This window comes from Mus caroli, unplaced genomic scaffold (genome assembly GCF_978045245.1).
Source record: "Mus caroli unplaced genomic scaffold, Mus_caroli_1 scaffold_2, whole genome shotgun sequence".
NCBI classification, from domain to species: Eukaryota; Metazoa; Chordata; class Mammalia; order Rodentia; family Muridae; genus Mus; species Mus caroli.
The window spans coordinates 74294048-74315606 of NW_028227257.1; the positions used below are offsets into that span (position 1 = coordinate 74294048).

Below are 21559 nucleotides of genomic sequence, written 5' to 3' on the forward strand. Positions count from 1 at the left end.
GAGAGAGAGAGAGGAGAGAGAGAGAGAGAGAGAGAGATTTCTGTGGCACTCAGTAACCGTAAGCCATTCCAGTTTTATTGGGTATGTGAGGGATTTTAACAAAAGATCAAAAATCAGAGTGATGGATCCAGAAAAATGCCACGTGGCATCAAAGTTAGGGTTAGGTAGCCAAAGAATCATTTTATTATCAATGTCCTATCTACACACACACACACACACACACACACACACACACACACGTCCATATATGTACGTTCCTTGATCCTTTTAAGTACTTTTCAATAACTAGCAGTTTGTGTTTTTATTTTCACGAGGAAAGTTCACCTAAGATAGATATCTTACTTGCATTAGTTGTCTGGTTTTGTTGCCTTTCCAGGAACAGGCATGAGGAATTTAATGTTACTTCACATAAAATGTGGAAGCTAATAATCTTTAAAAGTGTTTGAGGGAGCTAAAGGCACAGCTCACAGGCACAGTGCTCACTATATGGTCAACTACTAGGTTCAAACCCCATTGCAGAGTATAAGAGAGACTGTGTATAAGTTAAGAGGGTAGAGAATTATCATGGCATAGGATATGATAGGAACCTATGAGAATGCACATGCAGTCCTAGGAGTAAAATCCAGCATAAGATTTGAGGTTCTGTTTGAAGTCATCTGGGAAGCTGCAGGAGAGACAGTAGCTTCCTGGATGGCGACACCACAATGTCTGTGGCCTCTGGGCCCTGCTGCCTTAGGATCCGGACATAATTTGCTTTCACTTCCATCATTTGCTTTTTTTCTGTTAAAAGAAAAGCATATATATATATATATATAATACACATATATTATACACATATATATCACATATATACATGTACATGCATGTACAACATATACATCCATTCAGACAGTTCAGTGTCAAATGCAGAGTGACTAGGGCATTTAAGCTCCCTCAGCAATTCTTGGCCCTCACCCTGCACTCTCACACATTTGCTCTGCTCACGCAGTCAGGTATATACTTCCAGTCTTTAGGTGTCATGCAACTGGAGGCACCCACAGTGTGTCCTTCAAAATACTGTAACATCTGAATTGGAAGCTAACATAGGACTGATCAAAAGATGGAGATGGAGCCATTTGTGAAAATGAAAATCAAAGCTTTGCAAAGAGCATTCAGGCTTTATTGTAAATGACAGAAAACATTAATAATTGTGTTGAGGATGTGAGCAAAGTATTCTATTCTGGAAGCATCTAGCTTGTTTTGCCAAATGGAATGCATCTTCAAAAACACTTAATATAATTCTTTGGTGGCTGATATCTACCTGTTAAATGATTTTTGCATTATTGTATGTGAAATAAATTATTATCATGTTTTGAGGCTCTCAGAATGTCTTATTTTCTTACAAGTATTTTAGCAAGTAAGTCACAGAAAAATCATTCGTGGAATGATTAATTAGTTAGAGCTTATAATAATTAATGAATATATGCAAAAGCATTTCTCTTCCCTTTTAAAGTATTTGGAAAATGTAGATTTGTATTAGATGGTTATTTTTATTATACTTCATGAGAACTACAAAATGGCATCAATAAAATAAAGTTCTAAGGGATAGGTAATTAATTCTGTGACCAACCATATTTCCTAAACAGACACGACATACTGGAAAGAATTTAGGCAACTTGGAAAACCCACAGACCTTCACCATGAAAGTGCTACGGACGGCCATGTCTACAGGACAGGGGTCAGCTTCACCTTCACAAAACTGTGCATTTATAAAACTGAAGATTCAGAAATGAATGCTTGTCCACACAGACTTGTAGACATAGCAAAGAGAAAAATGGTAGGGAGAGTAATATTTGAATTTCCAATTTTCTTAATCTCCCTACAGACTTTATTGGGGACAAGAATGTTGCTGGGAAGGAAGCCTGGAGTTTCCTTTGTGATTTGAACATCCTTTGGAATTGTTTTCCTAAAGAAGATTTAATTTTAGTTATCAGTCAGACCTAATGAACACTATATGGCAAGAAGGCTCATGCCGAGAAAGACCAAGCATTGCTAGTACTGGGGGCACTTCGCCAGAGCCTTCTGCTATATCACTCATTTGCTTACTTTTTCACTGACTGTGATCATTTGAGGGGTGCTCATTGTGATGGTTAATATCCACAGCCATTAAACAGGAACTATAATCCCCTAATCTCTTGGCATGTCATTGATAAGATTTCTAGACTTGGCTAAGTCAGATGGGAAGACCTATTGTAAATGTTGGCCTCACCATCCTATGTGTTAGGGATCTGGACTGAATAAAAGACAAAGTAGGCTGAACACCAAAGTCCATTACTCTCTACTCCCTGATTGCAGGTACAGTGTGACCTGGAACTGGCAATCTCCTCTTACTTTGGGGCATTCTCTGTCAAGAATATTCTCTGTCAAGAAATACCACTAGGTATTTGGCCAGAGCAATAAGAAAAGTAACTAGTGCTTTTATATTCACAAATAAATGGAAAGGAAGCCTTGTGTATATTGCTTTTATAAGATTGTAGTTTGAGGATACAGTTAACTGTTAACTAACATTTACAAACTTTTATAACTTAACTATTGTTGAATGCGTTTAAGGGACAACATTCTGAGCTAGGGTTCTAAGCAATGATGGGAAGGGAGATAACAGAACAAAAGGCAGGTATTTGTCAACAAGGTAGGATAGCGCTGAGGAAGGCTTTGTACCATTCCTCTGAACAGTGCTAAAGATACCAAGAAATATGTGTCTCTCGAGTTTTCCATGAACAATTCTATACTTTTGTCTCTTCTGGGCTAAATATGAGGGAATATTCCCACCTGTCTTAAAACCATTGAATTTACCCACTTTATATATAACAGTAATAACTTTATGGTGCATTTCTAAAAGAAAACAACTCCAGTATTGTTATTATAGGGATATCAGGTAATTTACTACCTAAGTTTATAATTTCCTTAATGTGCAAACAATGTCTTACGGAGTTTCCTGAAGATTATTATATTTTTCCTAGTATCTCTCTTCCTACAGAAAGGACTTTAAATTCTTCAGGATAAAAAACAAACAAACTAGAGTTCATTTTGTAACCATATGTCCTTTCCATTCTGTCATTTATCAAAGGAAATGAGTAAGAAATAAAGAGTGTATTGAAACTAGCATATGCTTATTCTTACAACAGAAAGGAAATCTCCAAGCTGAGAAATTCCATTAATAAAGCATTGTTTTGGATAATTTGAATAGTAAGATGACAACAAATACACCACTTCCTTCCAGATTCATCACTAAGGTAACACCTTCAATCAAACCTCAGAATCTCTGTAAATAGGCCTGAGTACAGCTCAAGACTCACTGATATTTGAATGAGTTCTTTAAAATAAGCAGTGTAAACAATGATTTTCTTGAACACAGATATAAACGTCACCTTCATAATAGCCCATCACGAGGAGTGTAATTATTAAAATTTATCCTCCACTGTTCAAAGTTCAACAGGCAAGGACTGTGCCGGGAAGACTGAATGCTTTAACTCTTCAAGACCTTGATAAAAAAAAAAAAAGGAGGTGTCACCTGTACCTTTTGAGGTTATAAAGCCATGTCCTGCAGACACGCAGACAGCCATACCCCTCTCTATGTCGTCCCATGACTCAATGAGCTCCCCATTTGAGGTATAAAGTGTTTTGGCTGGGTGGGACATTTTCAGACGCACAGTGCAACCATCCAGCAACTGAAATACGAAAGAAAAGTCGATTTGAATGCCAAGTGTCTCAAAAATAGTTATTAAAACTGTTTCAGACAAGATTTCATGTAACACAGGCTGTTAGCCTCAAAGTCACTACTTAGTTGATGATGAATTTGAACTTCTGGTCCTCTGGCTTCTACTCTTGAGTGCTGAGTTACAGATGTGCACCCCAAGGTTAGGTTTATGTGTTACTGAGAGTGAGGCAAGCACTCAATGGCACCACATCTCAATCCTCAAGCCATGCTCTTGAGAGAGCTCTATCCCTACATAAATACTCATTCAGCACAATTATTGGGCATAGGTAAGGAGAGGTGGGGAAAGGACACACAGTGAATGTTTGCTGAAGTGTTTAACATGAGGGGCTTCAGTGGTCTTTGGTGAAGATGTCCATGTAGGCCTAATTTTTCCACAGATGAAGGCATCTTGACATTTAACACATTTCTAAATATAATAAACTCTGGATTAGGGATCTAGACATGACAAAATAGCTTTAAATTTTTACTTAATGACCAAAGAGCTAAAAATACAAATAGTGAAGTAATCCAGGCACTTGTCCTTTGTGTCACAACCAGAAAAACCTGTGAAACTGAAAGAAACTGAAAGAGGCTCTTGTAGGTAATTTTAAATTTTATCAATTAAAATACTTACTAGGCATAGAATCATGGAATGAGAGAAACATTAGCATAAAACTTACTTGGTAATTGAGAAGGTCTGTACAGCAGGTACCAGAATGGAAGAAATAGCTTTTCTCAGCTGATATGAAAAATCATTGTGTGACCACCATAAGATTTTATTTACAGGAAGCTTTAGTCAATCAAATAATTAAAAACACATAATAAAAAATAAGAGCAGTCAAATGAATAGGTAAATAAGCAAAGTTTATAGCATGAATAGTTTTTCTGATTACTAACATTAGACATTCAGAAAATACAATGGGAGAAGTCAAAGCCAAACAGAAATAATTATTTTAAAAATATGAGTTCCTTATATGAAAACTATATTATTGTACTGATGGACCAAAAATCTGTTTCAATGCACATATGACTGCCATACATCTGCCTGAGAATAATGAATATCACAAAATTTGTCAACTTTCATGAAATTAATTATTAGTCTTATACAACTGAGGTCAAAACACCTGTGATTTTATGGAGATGAAAAGTAATTCCATAACTTCTTTACAATTCAATAATGATAACAAGATGAAATGGTGAGTAACTTCCTCTCCTAGGAAGCAAACTACATCATAAAGTGGTGCTCAATTTCGAATCATCTGGTACTGCAGCTTACATCACAGCAGCATGAACTCTATATGGCATTCCAGGGGGACCAAGACTAGTCAGTAAACAAAGTTGAGAAAATTCTTCTAAGCTAACAAAGAAGAAAATATTTCTACTTATATTTTTTACCAGAAAAAATTCTCATAGTTGTTAAAAGAAAAAAAATACAACCATAAAACATTAACAAGAATAATCATTGAATCTTGATATTACCTTCATATGATAAAAGATTTCCTAAAACATTAAAATCTTAAAATCAACAAATAAACATATTCTTGTTTACTTCTTATATGTTTAAAAAATTATAGACAAGTAGACAGTTGGATACATGTCACAACAGATCTGATAGTCTCGGGAAACAATAGAAAAAGATATCTCTCCACATGCAAAATGTATCCAGTAGCAAAACAATGCAGAATTTCGTAGAAATCCTAGAGAAGTCATGGTGTTATATGGTTCTTCAGAATAGAATGCCCTGAATGAAAATAAAAAGCTTGTCAAGGTTCCCTGTACAAGTCTCTGAAGACAAATAAGCTAGCAGGAGCTTCTAACATTTCTTCTCAGTCAAACCCGTGTGTGTCTATGTCTTTGCCCTGAGCAGCAGAGCTCCCCTTGGCTGGCAGAGGTAATGGAGCTGTACTAGCAGTACCCATACAGCACACTCTGGCAATGTGTCCAAAGGATCAAACATGTTTTTATGAACTAAAGGTAGCAAGCAAAACCAGAAAATAAATATGAATTTATATATTATTTTTCTTCACAACAGTAAAAACTTAAAACAACCCAATTGGCAATCAATAGAAAATTCAGTAAAAAAACAGTCTCTGTTGGATAGATTAGTATGATGTGACCAGAAATATTGTGCTATTTTTAAGAATTAAGTTATATGAGGAAAAGTCACAATAATTTCTTAGATGAGCAAAGCAACTTTCAGAACTGGTAAGTCAGGCATAGGACTTACCATGATCACACTGATCAAGCATAGACAACTCTTTAGAATCCATGGACAGTCATATTTATACTGAACTAGGATAATGTTACTGTGAGTGACAGCATCTCCATTTTCTTGTTGATGCTCTTAGTTTGATCACTCACTTAATGACACTATTTTTTAAAATTAGGAAACAAAATAAAAGTTATTAAATTAATCAATAAATGTATGGTGATTATTATAGAAATAAAGCTATAATAGATGCATATGGTGTGTGTGTATGTACATGCATGTATGCATGTGTGAGATGTAGGTGTGTGTTTGTATGTGTATGTGTGTAGGGAAAGGAGGTATGAATGAATATGTACAATGTGTGTGATGTTTGTGTGTGTATCTTTTAAGGGTGCAAAAACAATACCAGAGGTTAGGTGGCTTAAATAGTAGTCCATTTCTGCTATTCGGGATAATGCAGCGTCCTACTAAATCAATTCCTAAGGGTGTCTGTTCTTGGCTTACAAATGGCTACCTTCTTGCTGTGTCACTATATGGGAGAGAGCGGGGAGTAAGAGAGAAATAGCATCTTCCCTCTTTTCTCTTTGTAATGTGTGTGTGCATGTGCGCGTGTTAGTACACATAAATGCTCATGTGTGGAGGTCAGAGGTCAACCTTGGATGCAATCTGTCTTTTCCCATCTTGCTTTTTAAGACTCTACTTTTACCTTGAGCTCTCTGATTCAGTTACTCTTGCTGACTAGCAAACCCAAGAATCTGCCTGTCGCTCTTTTGCTGGCACAGGGCTCAGAGGTCTGTATGCTTGTGTTGCAGGCATTTTATCAACTGAGCCATTTCTTAGCATGTTCTTTCCCTTTTCTTGTAAGGCCACTAATCCTGTCTATTCAGGTTTCTCTCCTCATAGTTTAATGCATTTTTAGTTGCCCTCTAAGAGTCCCATCTTTGAGTATAGTCACATTGGACTGTAGAGCTTCAGCATTTGAACTTGGGGTAAGGAGTAGGATATAATTTACGTTTAATAGCCACTGTTTTCTATTTCAAGGCAAATGAAATGTAAAAGAGCTGAGTACCTACCTGGGATGGAAACGGTCTGGCAAATACATGTAAGTGTGTATACATATAAGTGGGAGAAACTTATGTACAATTTGAAAAGCTGTAACAAAAAAAGTAAAAAGAAAAATACCTTACCATTTAAATGACAGTCCCCTACAGATATCATATATCTTAGTTAGAATTGGGAAAATGAATGAAACTTGATAAAAGCATCACAAAGGCAAAACAAAAGTCAAATATATGCCCACTGCACTTGGTTTTCACTGAGGCAAAGTCAATGAGCTTACAAACATCCTTTAAAAATAAACTAGAAAATAAAGTGTTTTCACAACAACTCCATTCAAAACTATCTAGTCAGGTTATAAGTTTGGAGACATTCTTAAGTCTCAGTGTTTCATGAGGATTTAAGTCTGTTCATGTGCTTTTTAATCACATTGACTAGTATAAATCATTATTGATCATTTTGTGAAAAAAAAAAAAAACCACAGTAAAGAACCAGTGTTCTATAAATAGCCAGCTTCCATCTATGCTCTGGCTTTTAAATATAGCTTTCATAGACAAGGTTTCCTCAAGGTGGGCACTGTGACATCTGGACCCACTGTGTGTACCAGTGGGCACAAGGCATTTGCTGATCTAAAGAGAAAAGACCCATCTCTTATTCTCAAAGCATTCATAGCCATTCTTTAGCTGAAAACAAACATAGAGATTTTAAGATGCTGTGACACCAGACATATCACAGAGATAGGAGAAGACAAATGTCTCAGCCTAGGGAAGAAGGTCCTGGGCAAACATAAATCAGAAAAGGATGCTGGTCCTGAAGAGAGCCACTGGCCCTGGAGAGAGAGCTGCCTGGTGCTTTGATGACTGATAAACCAACTCCAGCTGAAGATGAGTGTTGCTCTAGCAATGTTCAAAGAGTGTGTGGTTAAATCATCCACAATAGCCGTGGTAGTGAGAGAGAGCCTGTGTTGCCTGAGACTCGAATGCCATCTGGGGTTTCATGACACTGAAGGCAGTAGAGTGAAGCACGTTGTAATGTGCCCGTTCCCCATTCTTGCAGTAAAGGTCCAGCCGTGGATACTCCCAATGTCCCTTGCAATGTGTTATTAGCTAGCCCCTGCAAGACATCTGAGCTTCCTGCTTCTTCCTTCCTGCTGCCTCCTTCCCTACACAGTCTGTTTTTCAGAGGTGTTCCTTACAGCTAGATAGCCTGTGAGGACAGGTTTCTAACAGACCACTAAGACTCCCTGCAGCCTCCTAATTTAAAAACAACATATAGCATAGAAAAGGAAGAGGGTGGGCCAAATTTCTCTAATAATCCTTGTTCAAACTAAGGTGTCATGGTCTACCCCAGTTTCCCCAAAGCCCTTTCTATTTTTTCAGAGAACAACTATGGTCTGATCATTTTAGTCTGGGAAATATTACAGACAATTTTTCATCTCCCCCAAATGCTCAGGTTAAAGTGTTAATTTCTAATGCAATCATATGTGAAGATGGAGACTCTAAAGAGATGCGCAAGTTTCCACGTGGATATGAGGAAGTGGCTCAGTCTAACAGGGCTGGTTCCTAATAAGAAGAAGCAACAGAGTTCCTTTTCCCTACACACAAAGGAAAGGCCTTGAGAAGAAACAGCTGGAAGTTGGCCCTCAATACTCAGAGGAGAATCATGGTGGCAGGAGTAGGGGCTGTGGTCATGCTGTAATCACACCCAGAAATGCAGCCATGAATAGGACATCCAGCCATCTATAAAGTTTCAAGAGGCACCCCCAGTAATCTATTCCTTCAGGAAGGCTCCACTTGCTGAAGGTTCTGCAGCCTTCTCAAACAGTGCCACGAGCTTGGGGCCAGGTGTTCAAACACCAAGCCTGATGGGGAAAACCACAACATGTCCCAAGCGGACTAATGTCCATCACTTTTGAACATGGTCTCAAGACAGTCATATCTCTCCCTATCTGTTGATGTAAGCACCATCTATTTAACATACTGCATTAACTCAAATACTCATGCTTTTGCATGGAGCCTAATACTGTCCCTGCTGAAGTTGTTGATGCATAGCCCTTTCTCAAGAACTGCTGGAGGGTTCAATTGATTCCTTTGTACACTTTTCCCTCATCTCAGGTGGGCAAACCCTCCCTTGATTGCCCTACTGAACTTCTACTAACTTGACCTTCATCAAATGTATGAGTCCTTCTCTGAGAAGATGATTGGCTTCTGTATCCTATAAGAGCAATCTTTATTCATCATAAAAAAATACACAGAATACACAAACACACAAGGAAGAAAAATAAAACTACCCCATGTTATGACCCAATACAAAGTGAATGCTTAGAGTGGTTAAGTCCTCCAATGCTGTTTCAATTTACCCATGTATGTGTGTTTAGAATCTAACTCCACATGTTTTAGATTATGTTTATTTTACTTAGTGTATCTCAACCATATTTGTTGTTTTTATTCTCTCTTAAAGCTGATTTTAATTGAGTTATGATATTCCATCCTATGGGCTATAATTCATTTAACCAATTTCCGATTGATAACTTTAAAAATTATCTCTACTTTCTCTCTATTGAAACTACTTCTGTGATTAATATCTCTACCAAACAAACTTTGCATAAGTTCATAAAAGATGTCCTTGGGATACATTATGGTTTGAGTGTGAAATGTCACCCCTCAGTCTCATGGGCTTTAATACCTAGTCCTTATCCTGGTGACAGCAGTTCGGAGAAGTATTAAGAGCTGGGGCCTCGTCGGCAGGGCAGTGCTTGCCGGTAGGACACTACAGGTGGGCCTTTGGAGGGCACGGCCATCCCCGCTTTTTTTCTCTGCTTACTTGTCTACCAAAATATGAGAAGTAACAGAACATGTTCCTGTTGTCACGAACTCTGAAGTGGACTCCCAGCTATGACTGAAACTATGAGCTAACACAAATCCTTTCTCCCAAAGGTCTGTCTGTTGTGTTGTCATGGTGACATTCAGAGTGCACTTGCTTCTATGGTTCACAACCAAGTAATTGTTCTCTTAAAAGTTCAATTTCCATCAATATGGGAGCATGAATTTCTCTGTACCCATTTAAAGCCTGGATGTATTTTCATACTCTTTTCTACTTGAGTAAACAGCCTAGTAAGTTGACAGATTAGAGGCTACTTCTGTGAGGGCTGGCAAAGAGAGATTAAGAATAAAAAATAGACTTTATTTTTTAAAAGAGAGCAGAGGTGAGCCTATCCTGAAATCCATAGAAGTAGGAAACGGTCCCAGGGAAGACCAAGCAGCATGCACCATTACTCACATGAGCAAGCTGAGCACAGCTGTCATGGCACCACTTCTTGGCCAAGAAGAGGACTCAGAAACTGTTTCCAAAAGGTAACCTGGATGACACAGGCAATTTCACCCCCAGGACAAGCCTGAAGTCTTCATGAGCTTTAAATCTAGTTGAGGGATATAGTCAACAGTGGAGAGCAATCTGATTTTATCACACCATATGACTCAGAGGACAATGGCTTTGCGCTATTTTGAAACAGTGTGTGTGGATAAGAACTGGCTACCTTGTGGGCCTAGGAACAGGAACTATTCTCAGGCTAGGCCTTAATAGATCATGAAATACAACGACAGGTCCTATGCCTGCACCCATCTCAGTATTGAGGCCTAATAATTCAATCAAAAGGTGGGTTAATGAGCTGCATAGGCCGTTATCAAAAGAAGAAATGCAAGTGACCACAGGAAATATTCTGAAATATATATTATATCCTTAGCTGCCAGGGAAATCAGAATGACTGTCATGAAGAAAACAAATTAACAGCAAATGTTGGCAAAGATGGGGGTGGGGCAGTAACCTTACACTTGGCTGATGGGAATATAAACTTGTGTAGCCACTGTGAGAATCAATACAGAGGCTCTTAACAAAACTGAAAATTTAAACTAAATGACCCAGCTCTACCAGCATAGGTAGCCAGCTGAAAGACACTGAGCATGCCACCGAGGTACTAACTTAACCATGTTCACAATAGGCAGGGAATGGAAGCAGCCTGGATGTCCACCCATCAGTAGATGAATGGATAGAGCAAGTGTGGTATACAACATACACAATGGAATATTGCGCAATCATAAAGAAAAATGAAATTATGACCCATGCAGAATATTGAATGCAACTGGAAATCACATTTAGCAAGTCTATTAAGTGAGACCCAGGGAGGCAAATATTGTATGTTTGTCCTTTTACACGGAACATAATTTTTAAAGTATATCTGTTCATACATATATGTGTGTATCTATGTTTGTAGGTCATGGAACTAGAAAGTAGGTTAGGAGAGGAATGGAATAGAATTTAAGGGACATACATGACAGATAAGGCTAAGGATTACATGTGAAAGGAAAACAAAATAGAGGACTTTTGGAAGGAAAGGATACCAGTGGGACTAGGGTAGGAGGGCAATGGCTGGGGAGTGAGCAAGAGAGGGGACCTGGTGTGGGAAAGGATAGTGGTGGTGGGGGAGCAACTGAAAACAAAGCATGGCACAGAAATGTATAAAATCTCCCTGGAGGATCCAACCCAATACTTTTTATGCTAACTAAAAAAATTAAAGATAGCAAGAACAAAAAAACCCTGTGAATAATTTAAAAACTTGTCAAATATAGTCAATATTGCTATGAATGTCATTAAAGTGCATATACTTGGTTTTACATAATGGGATGTTTTGTTTGGTAATGTAACAATCTACATTAAACAATTTGCCTTTGAGTGTAAGGAGTCTTTATCATCCTGACATCATAATTTAATAAGATTTGTCATCAGGTATTGTCTACCATAGATGTTAATCTATCAATTACATCGGGCTTCAAAAGCATATAAAAGTCTACCCACTGATAGAAATTAGAGTGAGACTTCACGGCTTCCAGCAATATGGCTTCCACGTACAGGAAAGGTATAAGGCTATTAAACTCTAGATATGGAGTGCCTTTTTTGCTCTACAGTGTGAACCCTGTGGATCAAAAAGCCAGCTTCTGTGTGTATTCTCTGGAAAGTTCCCTGTAAGTTTTGTTACACTGTGCCAGATAGGCTCCTTTCCTCCTATCATCAAGATCCATTCTATCACTGCTTTTTTTTTCACTGCATGATTGCCAAGGCTAAGTGCTCTCTCAGCAGCATCAACGGCACTGAGTCTGGCTTCTGAAGAGACCATTTTGGAGAGGAACATTTAGCCACACTTTGGTGTCTCTCCTAGGAACCTATCTTTTGACAGTACCCAGTTTCCTGTTTGCCTCCAGGTGTGCAAAGCATTTTCCTTCTATTGCTCACTTTGAATGTTCTACATTTTCACCTTGGTTCTCAAGTGCAGCCTTCAACTCCTGAGATGTTGCTGCAGCCCTGGTTCTATCCTCAAAAATAAGCTCTCTCCCTTTAGAGGCTGGAGCAGCCTTAGAGCCGGGCTCAGCTGAGACGCTTCTACTTTTCCAGAGCCTTCATCAGCATCATGAGCAACCTTAGACCTGTCTGTTATGTCCTCTTGCCTCCCATCCCTGCTTTATGGTTTTGAGAATCTCTCTCGTTACATTAGTTTTGGGAATCTCTCTCCTCCCAAGAAAGTCTATGCAAACACTTCACAAAATAAAATATGCGAGGCACTATCAGCAGAACCATTGCAGCAGAAACAACCTTAGAACAGAAGGGTGAGCCCACTTGCCTCAAGTTTCCACTTAAAGATGAAGGCAAACTTTAAAGATAATGATATTAAGACATTTAAAGATAATGTCAAACTTTACATTTATACCCCTCAGATTACAGTTTCACGAACAACTGCTTGCCTCCCTCTAAGCCAACACTTGATTTATCTTTGGGAAGTGGAAATTCTGTTAGTCCAGGATGTTAAGTTATAAGAATATGACAGGCTTTCTCTAAGAACTACATTTCTTTTCCCATAAAGAACATATCTACTGAATAATTCACAACACGGGGTAGAAATAACTCTTTTGTGAGTTAGATTCAAAGTGAATGAGAAAAACCATTTTAAATTATTACTATAGCTGTTAAAAATAAACTGGGTCCGACTCAGCCCCATCTGGCCTTAAATTCAATATTGTAGCTAAAGATAATCCTCAGCTTTTCGTCCTCCTGCCTCCACCTCTCAGGTGCTGGGGTTAGCAGCTTGAGATAGCTTGAGATAGCGCACCTTCATTAAGTGATTTAAATTATAGTCTTGGTGTGGAGTCCATGCAATTGGCATTGTTCTCTGCTGGCCATTTGTAATATTCAAATTCGCACACGCATCAGATAGCTTTAGACTTTTCATGTTCACACATGGAGGCTGGTTTAATAATTTGATCAGCCTTGTGTGGAAAGTATGATTCCCACCGGACAAATGAGAAAATGAGGTTCAGAAAAGTTCATTAACTTGTCTGATCTACCAATCTAGAGATGTCAAAGCTGATGTCGGATTCTGGCCCTACTTGATATTCACATTAGATTTACCTCTGACAGAGCACCAGCCTGGACATAAGTGCCATCGGCGTGTCTGCCTCCATTCTGGTAAGCCCACACGCGTTTCACTCGGGGAGCCTCGTACAGGCTGTGCTGCCTCTCTGCTTTACATAGAGCTCCGATCAGAGAGCGTCTGGACTGCAGCTCTTGGTCTTCAGAAAGGCGTGCCTGTTGAGGAGAGTCCATAGAATGCTGCTTGTGGAGAACGATCGGGTATACACACGGAACATGATAGAAACCAGAAATGCCGCATGATCACGATTTATACTGAAACAACTCTAGTAAGCCCAGGCCTCTCCTGACATACACTTGGGTGAATTCTCCTTGCTTCTGTGAAGCACTAAAGGTGTCAACAGCTATTGGGGTAATAACACAGATAGATTAACATTGACAAAGTACTTAACTCATTTGCAATGTTGAGAAAATTGTTTCCGGACACGTGTGCAGTGTTCTTCCTAGAGGAGATGTCTTTGCAACTAACAAGTGAGCCTTTGATTTAGAAACAGAGCTTCATTCCCGTTAGCTAAGTGATGCCTAGGGGACTGTGTGTATCAAGTCCTAGCTCACAAGTTTCTGAAATTCAGCTGCCACCCTTTTGCTTTGCCAAGTCCTCGTCTGGCAGCTCCTAATGCTAGCTCAAGCATATCCTAGCTCAATGCTTGGTCACTCACTCCCTGACTTGGGATTTATCCTTCTTAGCTTGGCTAGGTATCAAGTCTCTAGCAATGCTAAGTTCTTCATCCCAGTCACCTTGATTTAGATACACATTTAAAATTTGCATTGAACATGCATCACGAATTTAAGAAGCCCTGTTAAAACAGTAATATATAGCTCGATTTTAAAAATAGTTCACAAAGCATAGAGGCTTTCCCCAGTCTCTATCCCTAGTCCTGTCTCAACAGCTGACCTTTCTCTCATCAATTTTTTATGCCTGGCAATCATGACTGATTAACCAATTGGCCGAAACCACTTTTTCGTCTTCTTTCTTTTGAATGTCTCCATTGTAATCAGTTTTGTGCTCCTTGCTCTTTTTACATACTGGGTCGTACCCTTAGGAATCATGACTGATGAAGCCATAAGGTTCAACTTGACTACACTTACTGTAATTACCTTTGTACATATCCACTGGGTCTTTTTCTCGTCTTTGCTAAGGTCATAATTTCTGGTCTCCATTCAAACAAAACAGACGTTCATGTGAGCTGGCTGTCTCCAGGATTCCTACTCTCCAAATGCCAATTCAGTGCTTGGCATATGCTTATGGTGGTCATAACTGCTCAGTTGCCGAGAGCATATTAATAGCATGATTTTTAAAAAGTCAACACGATACTTTTAAATGCTGCTAAAAGAGGTAGGGTCTTTAATGTCTGGGGTCCCAAGAAACGTACCTCTGTCTCTCTTATCAGTTCCATGAGCTTCATTTCCTCTTGAGTCTGCTCAGTCCAGCCTCCTTCAACCACCACTGGCTGCAGAGGGCTTTGGGTTGGAACCATCGTGGCTGGCTGACATGCTGTTACTCGCCGCCCTGGAAAGGAGTCCCAAGAGATGTTGTCTCTGAGGCTAGGCTTTCAAGTTTCAAAGGAATTGGGTTGACTTTCTATGCATTAATTTTTCTAACCATGATCAGGAACACAGGCAAAAATACTAAAAATATCCTAGAAGCCAAGCTGCCTAAAGGTGATACTATTTAACAATATGGAAGCACGGGTCTTTAAATGGCCAGCACACTACAGATGGAAGGGGAGGACAGCGTGCTGACTTCCACCTGGCTCTCGCACGGCATCTGTGGTTTGCTTCAGCAGTAATTTAGTCAAATAGAATTCATGACCTTACTCAGTTCCCATCATATCTCCCAGTCTCGGAACATATGTTTTGTTCTTTGCACTAATAACAAGCCTTCCCACACAATTAGCTTCACAGCCTGGGGATTAAGTATTTCTAAAATAATATTAGCAGAAGAGATGAGAGCCCCCTTTTTCTATCTAATAATACCCCATGAGCACAGTTCGCTTCGGAGGCCTCTGCTGAGCCCTTTTGCTGTTTAAAATGCTGGAGTAAGAGAGAAACTATTTATTGGAACACTGTATTCTGAGGAACTGCGGGCATAATTTATTAAGTGTGGTGACTCAAACGTTTCTATTTCTTCAAGTAGACGACTTTGAATCCTTCTAAAACATTCTCAGAGTCGTGTTTATATGATACTGTTTTCTCTTGCTGAGCTGAAGGTCCATTCAGCACTGTATCTCTTACTGTTCTCTAAACGTCTGAAGCACACAAGTCCCGTTTTGTGTTGTGGATTTTTGGGCTGTGCGTTTCAGCGAGCCTATGCTTTAAACTTAAGAGCGAAAATAAATGGCAAGAAAACAATTATAACTATAAACTGTAACTGTGAAGAACAGCAGATAAATAACAGGAATCAAAGCTTCCATGGAAGATGAGGCAGAGGGATGGCTAGTTTGAAGCCTGTCTGAGTGAACGAAAGGCTAGCTAGAGCAATTTTAGCAAGCCTCTGTCTCAAAGTTTCAAAAATTAAATAACAAAGTATTGAGGACAGCCCAATGTTGGCATGCTTACTGCATATACTCAAGGCTAGGGGGTTAACATTTAAGAAACAAACTGAGACAGGGGAAACTGGCAGGAAGTTCTGGCCTGAGATGCAACAAGAGGCTTTGAGGAGGCCACACTCAGGCGGATAAACGAGAGCTATGAAATGAACTGCAGGCCCAACTTTGTTTGAAGACCCTGTTTATCTGAAGATTCTTGATGATGCCTACAGACAAAACTCTAAAAATAATTCAGGATTAATGGAGGTGATGAACACAGCTAAAACATATGAGAAGATCCAGCAATAAAAATAAGTTTCTGCAATGCAGTGTTTGGTAAGCTGGAGCACACCACACCGTGCCCACTAGCATCTCATGTGTCATCTATGGATGCAGAAAATCATGACTGGATCAGTCAGTCAGTGATGGACAGCAGAAGCATCTCTAGGTAAAGTGCTGTGAACCACTGGAGTGTTGCTCAACACAAATCCATAAAAAAAAACAGTTTTTGTCCAATTTTATTCACTCTGTGCAGACAATATTAATTTGTGAAACATATATTACCCCAGCAAATATCATATTTAGAATGCTCCTTACACATTCAAATTTTATCCAGATAAAAGAGTTCAGCCACAGCATATCATTTGCACAGCTGAGGGCCAGAAGCTGAAACCTGGCACCAGGGAAATAGATTGTTTGACATTTATTTCTGTCACCTTGCTTCTTGAGGTCCTAAGCAAGCAAATGCAGCAGGCAATGTTTGGGAAAAGGCACAAAAGCTTTCAACCAGAGGAAAGGCTATCATGATATATCGCAACTCACATACATGAGGATAACAAACTGAAACCAAGTGAAGGGGATGTGTATAAAATACTTTATTTTCTCATTTTAGTTTTCATATATTCTGCTTTATTTTACACGGAATTGGGGGGTAGCCATGGGTTTGCTATTGGAGACATGCCTCTTCCCTGCTCCCAGTATTCCATTTCAAGTGAGTGCAGCCTGCTGATGGCAGACAGCTTCTCCTACTGGAAGTTGGGCAAAACAAGCTGAGGATTCCTGTTCCAGTTTCCTCTCCAGCTAGCTGGAGGGCAGGAGTGCTTTCCTGTTGCTTCGTATTGCCCTTCATATCACTTCTTCTCACTCCATCCTTTACTGGGACACCCATCTTTTGCAATATCTGTGTCTGGGGACAGATTCTGATTAGCACATCTACCTACCTGGGTCACGTGTAGCAAGGGTGATACTTTGGTCTGATTTGAGTTTAATTAGTTTTTAAAAGTCAAGTCAGGAAATACACTGTGTTCTTAGATTATCAATATTTATTATTTATTGTGGGTTAACCATGTAATAACTATTTGATATTAGCTACATAAACTCGAAATGGTCACATATTAATTACTATTGCTAATAGCACTGATCATGCTTACGAATGAAGTACAATCAGCCTAATGAAATGCCTTTTACATAGTACATTCTGCAATGACCAATGATTGTAATAACAGGGAACAGTCAGCTCGGCAACTGTTCTCATCTTGCATTCTTCCTGTTTCAGGGAACCCTGAAGATGTACAGCATAAAGCAGAGGTCCATGCCTATCATCTCAGAACTTAGGAGGCAAGGGGATCATGATTTAAAGGCTATCCTCTCTGTCTCTGTCTTTCTTTCTGTCTGTATGTACACATGTGCGTGTGCGTATTGTGAAATTGGCAGCAGGGGGAGAGAACCCTAATAAATATGAATTGCAGTTACCTGAGCTAAAACTTGGCTATGATTTATTCTGATAATACCAACTAGTATAGGGCTTTCATCAGAATAAGACAGGTAATTATGTGTTAACTTATGTGTAAAGGCAGCACACACACACACACACACACACACACACACACACACACACACAAATTTTTAGGTGGAGATAAGAATTAGCATTGAATCTGAAGAGAAAAATACATCTCTGCATAACTCCACAATGGATATTCACCAACCAAATATAGACTACTTCAGTGTTGGTTCTGTGAGTGGTACCAAGTTACATTTAGATGTCTTTTTGCAAATTATAGTAAAAGTTAAAGACATAATATAAAACCAGGATTCAGCAGAAGCAACTCTGCCAGATGCTGTTTTCCATATGTTGCTTTCTACTAATTTAAGTCAATAAAGAAATGAAGCTTGGCGAATTCCCTGAAGTAAATGGATTGAAATTCTATTCATTTTTTTTTCCTTTTCAATCATTCTACAACTAGTCAGGAACAGATTAGAAGGGTGTAACATTTCTCACCTAAAGGGGACAGTCCCATGAACAAGTAATTAAAATAATGTCTTGAGGGCTATGGGGGAGGGAGTTCAAGATGTAATAAACTGCTTTGCACCAGGAGTAGAGCTCGTAGGGGAGGGAAACCCCTTATGAAGAACAACTGATAATAACAACAAAGAAGATCCAAGAGGGTAAGAGGGAGAAAGCCTGAAAGGAGAAGGAAGTAAATTTTCTCAAGAGCCCAGACTTTTTAAAGCACATGATAAGCCTAGGGTTCTAAAAGAAAATCCAAAAAGAGATATCAAGCAAGGAGACAGAAGACCTTCCAGAGAGGGCAAGCATGAAAGTCTGCATTGAGAAGCAGCAGTTTATTACTAAGGATGCTAGGCAACCTCAGCAGATCCTACATCTGTGCTATGGTAACTAACACCTTTGTACTTTTAGAGGATTGACTCAATTCCAGAGTCTCACCCTTGCTCACATTACCTCAGTACTGAGATGGTGGGTTGACTGTTGACCCACCACAATCTTAGTTGTTTGTGAGGATCATAAGCTGTAATCCAGGCTTATTGAAATTGCTGGATGCCAGAGTGTCCCCTGCAGGCAGCCTCTGACTTTTTTATAATCCCATCTCCATGCTACAAGACACCCTTCTTGTGCCAGTACAGTTGATAGCTGCCATGGTGGCAACCTGAAGAAATCATAGGAGGTGAAAAGAGAAGTGGGGCCTGAGTTCCAGCAAGTGTCTGCTCATTCCCAAAAAATATGTAGCTATTTCCCATTAGTAGCTCCTCTCCCTATCCAGTGCTACCTCCCCCTTTATTTATTTTTCTCTATATCTGTCACTTGCCAGCTCTTAAGAGCTAAGATTTTATTTGAGATTTATCTTCCATTTCTCATATTTTTGGTTAGGAATGAAAGCTATCTTCACTGGTGAGTTGGTGTTCAGTATTGTTATTAGTTCCACAACTGCAAGTGAGTAAAAAGACCCACTTTTCTGGGGGTGGGGAGAAGATAAACAAAAGCTGGTGACCATCAAATGGATGCTGGTGAGACTTGAAGCAGGTAGACCAGTTAGAATCTGTTCTACTATCCCAGTCAATGGATGATGTGTTTGAATTTGAATAAAGACAATGGAGACTATTCTAGTTAGATTCTCTGATGCTAACTAGATAAAACTCCAACCAGAAGCAGTTTGGAAAGGAGAGGAGTTCTATGGCTTATAGGTTATAATCTTATCATAGAGGAAAACCAAGGAACTTAAGGACTGAAGGCTGAAGCAGTGACTACTTTGCTGGCTTGCTTCCCCTGGCTTGCTCAGCTTGCTGTGTTATAAAATTCAGGAACATCTGCCCAGAAGTGACACAGCCCAAAGTGGGCCAGGCCATCTCATATCAGTCACTAATCAAGGAAGTGCCCCAAGATGTACCCATAGGACAATCTGATGGAAACAATCCTCCATTAAGGTTCCTTCTTCCCAGGCTACTCTACTTTTTGTCAAGTTGACAAACACTAGGCAGCACAGACTTAAAGAAGTTCGAATCCATTGGAGATCAATGAAAAAGGTAATAGGACTTTCTAAAGACTTGCTTGGGGGAAGGAAAGGGGTGTGATAACAAGAATTACTTGTAGGTTCCTGTGAGAGAATGCCTGGGTGGATGGTGGAGATAGACTTTGTCTCCACAGATAGAGGAGACAAGGATGGATTGGCATTAGATTGACATGACAGCTCTAGTTTGGACTTGTCCCTGGCACACTCAAGTGCCAACGGGGAGCAGACATTTGGAGTAGTCTTCAATGCTTTCTCTCAAAGCTGGAGTCAGTTTTTGAGATGACATTGGATACAGAATAGACAAGGAGCAGGTATCGACTGTTCCACAACTAGAGTTGCCTTTTACATTGAGAACCAGGTATGCTGTGGCTGAAGCAAGGTTCGTAGACTTCAGACACAAGATGGTGTCTGAAAGACACCATCAAAAGTCAAAATTCCTACATACTGATTACAAAGATCTAAATGCATTCCTTTTTCTCGACTCAAGTCCACAGGCCAGTGATTTTTCTCTAAACAATCAACTGTGTCTCAAATGCTTGGAATAGCATAAAGTCAGGAACCTAAGATTCTGTGAGAACGGCGCAAGAGGACACACAATGCCTACTGTTTGCTTCCACTATGAAAAATGTATCTTATGTTGTATTAAAATGAGTTTTCGGCTCGCTGACCTTGACCTTGAAGACTTTAGTACTGCTTTGTCTTAATTGCTGAAATGAAAAGTGTCCTATAAATAATCTTTATTCCTCATCAATAAAATGCCAAAGAATAACAAAAAGACTGTTTAAATTTGCAGGTACTGTTTTATTTATTACTAATGTCTCTACTGTGTCAGTTAAAGGAGTATTTCAAAAGCAAGGAAGATGACATTCAAATTTTTTTAGTGTATGTGTATGTTCCTTTTAATATAAAATTTACAGATACAAAATTAGTACTAAATGGCTATGCTAAGAGATTTTATACCTTGTTCAAACTTACATAGTATAATGTTTACACAGCATGTACTGGGTACCTATTTTGGTATCAAGCAGTAGAAAATACTTGTTGGTAGCTGTTGCTACATTTGGAATTAAGCAAGATGACAAATATCTTCCATACTGACCTTTCAACTGTCGCATCTTGTGTTTCATGGTGTCCAAATCAGCCAAAATTTTGTCCCTCTTCAGACAGCCTTGTTTCTTTAATTTTTCTGATTTCCATGGAGCTACAATAAAAAATTAATGTTTTGCGTAGTGCTCTGTTATCAAAAGTAATTCATCATAGGCACCAGTAACTTACAAAGAACTCTCTGCTCTCAAAGACAGATTGAATTAGAAAGATGTAATTAAAGGAGGTGAGGGCTGTTAAAAGAAACTTCATTTGAAAGATGAGCGAGCTTAGGGCATTTCTGTATGGAAAGAGGCGGTCCAGAAATGAGATCAAAACTACTTTATTGTATAGATTTACCATATGCAATAGCCATATTTCATTTCCTGCTTCCACCAACTGTTTGGCTGTGATGAAAGCCTGGCTGGGGACCATTCATTTTTTTAAAAAACATCTACCTACTGCCTAAAGGGTGCAATTCTTAAAAATGAAAATGTGCAGACAGGTCGTCCTCAGTGTGAATTAAACTCATTTGTTATTTTCTAATGGATACCATTATTCTCTGCCTTATACACCAAGCATCTCTTTATCAACTAAACTAGACAGTTCTCCATGCAGAATGCTCCATTCAAGTAGGAGAAAAACAAGCAACAGTGCAAATACA

At 39.2% G+C, this 21559-nt stretch overlaps 1 protein-coding gene across 5 annotated transcripts in view; it reads right to left on the reverse strand.

The window, feature by feature from the left end:
* Positions 1-227: 227 nt before the first annotated feature.
* Positions 228-21559, reverse strand: part of Dcdc1 (doublecortin domain containing 1) — a 205708-nt gene continuing 184376 nt past the window's right edge. For 3 of the 5 annotated variants that reach the window (XM_085829613.1, XM_085829606.1, XM_085829615.1), the window contains 5 exons: positions 20912-21013; positions 14852-14988; positions 13458-13634; positions 3557-3707; positions 228-780 (listed from right to left, as the gene is read on the reverse strand). In XM_085829613.1, the coding sequence (XP_085685739.1) occupies positions 653-780; positions 3557-3707; positions 13458-13634; positions 14852-14988; positions 20912-21013 (695 nt within the window). In that variant the 3' untranslated portion in view covers positions 228-652. Of the gene's footprint in view, positions 781-3556; positions 3708-4447; positions 4527-4828; positions 5478-7018; positions 7098-13457; positions 13635-14851; positions 14989-20911; positions 21014-21559 lie in introns of those variants that run through there. The other 2 variants (XR_015044965.1, XM_085829607.1) reach the window with 2 other exon arrangements.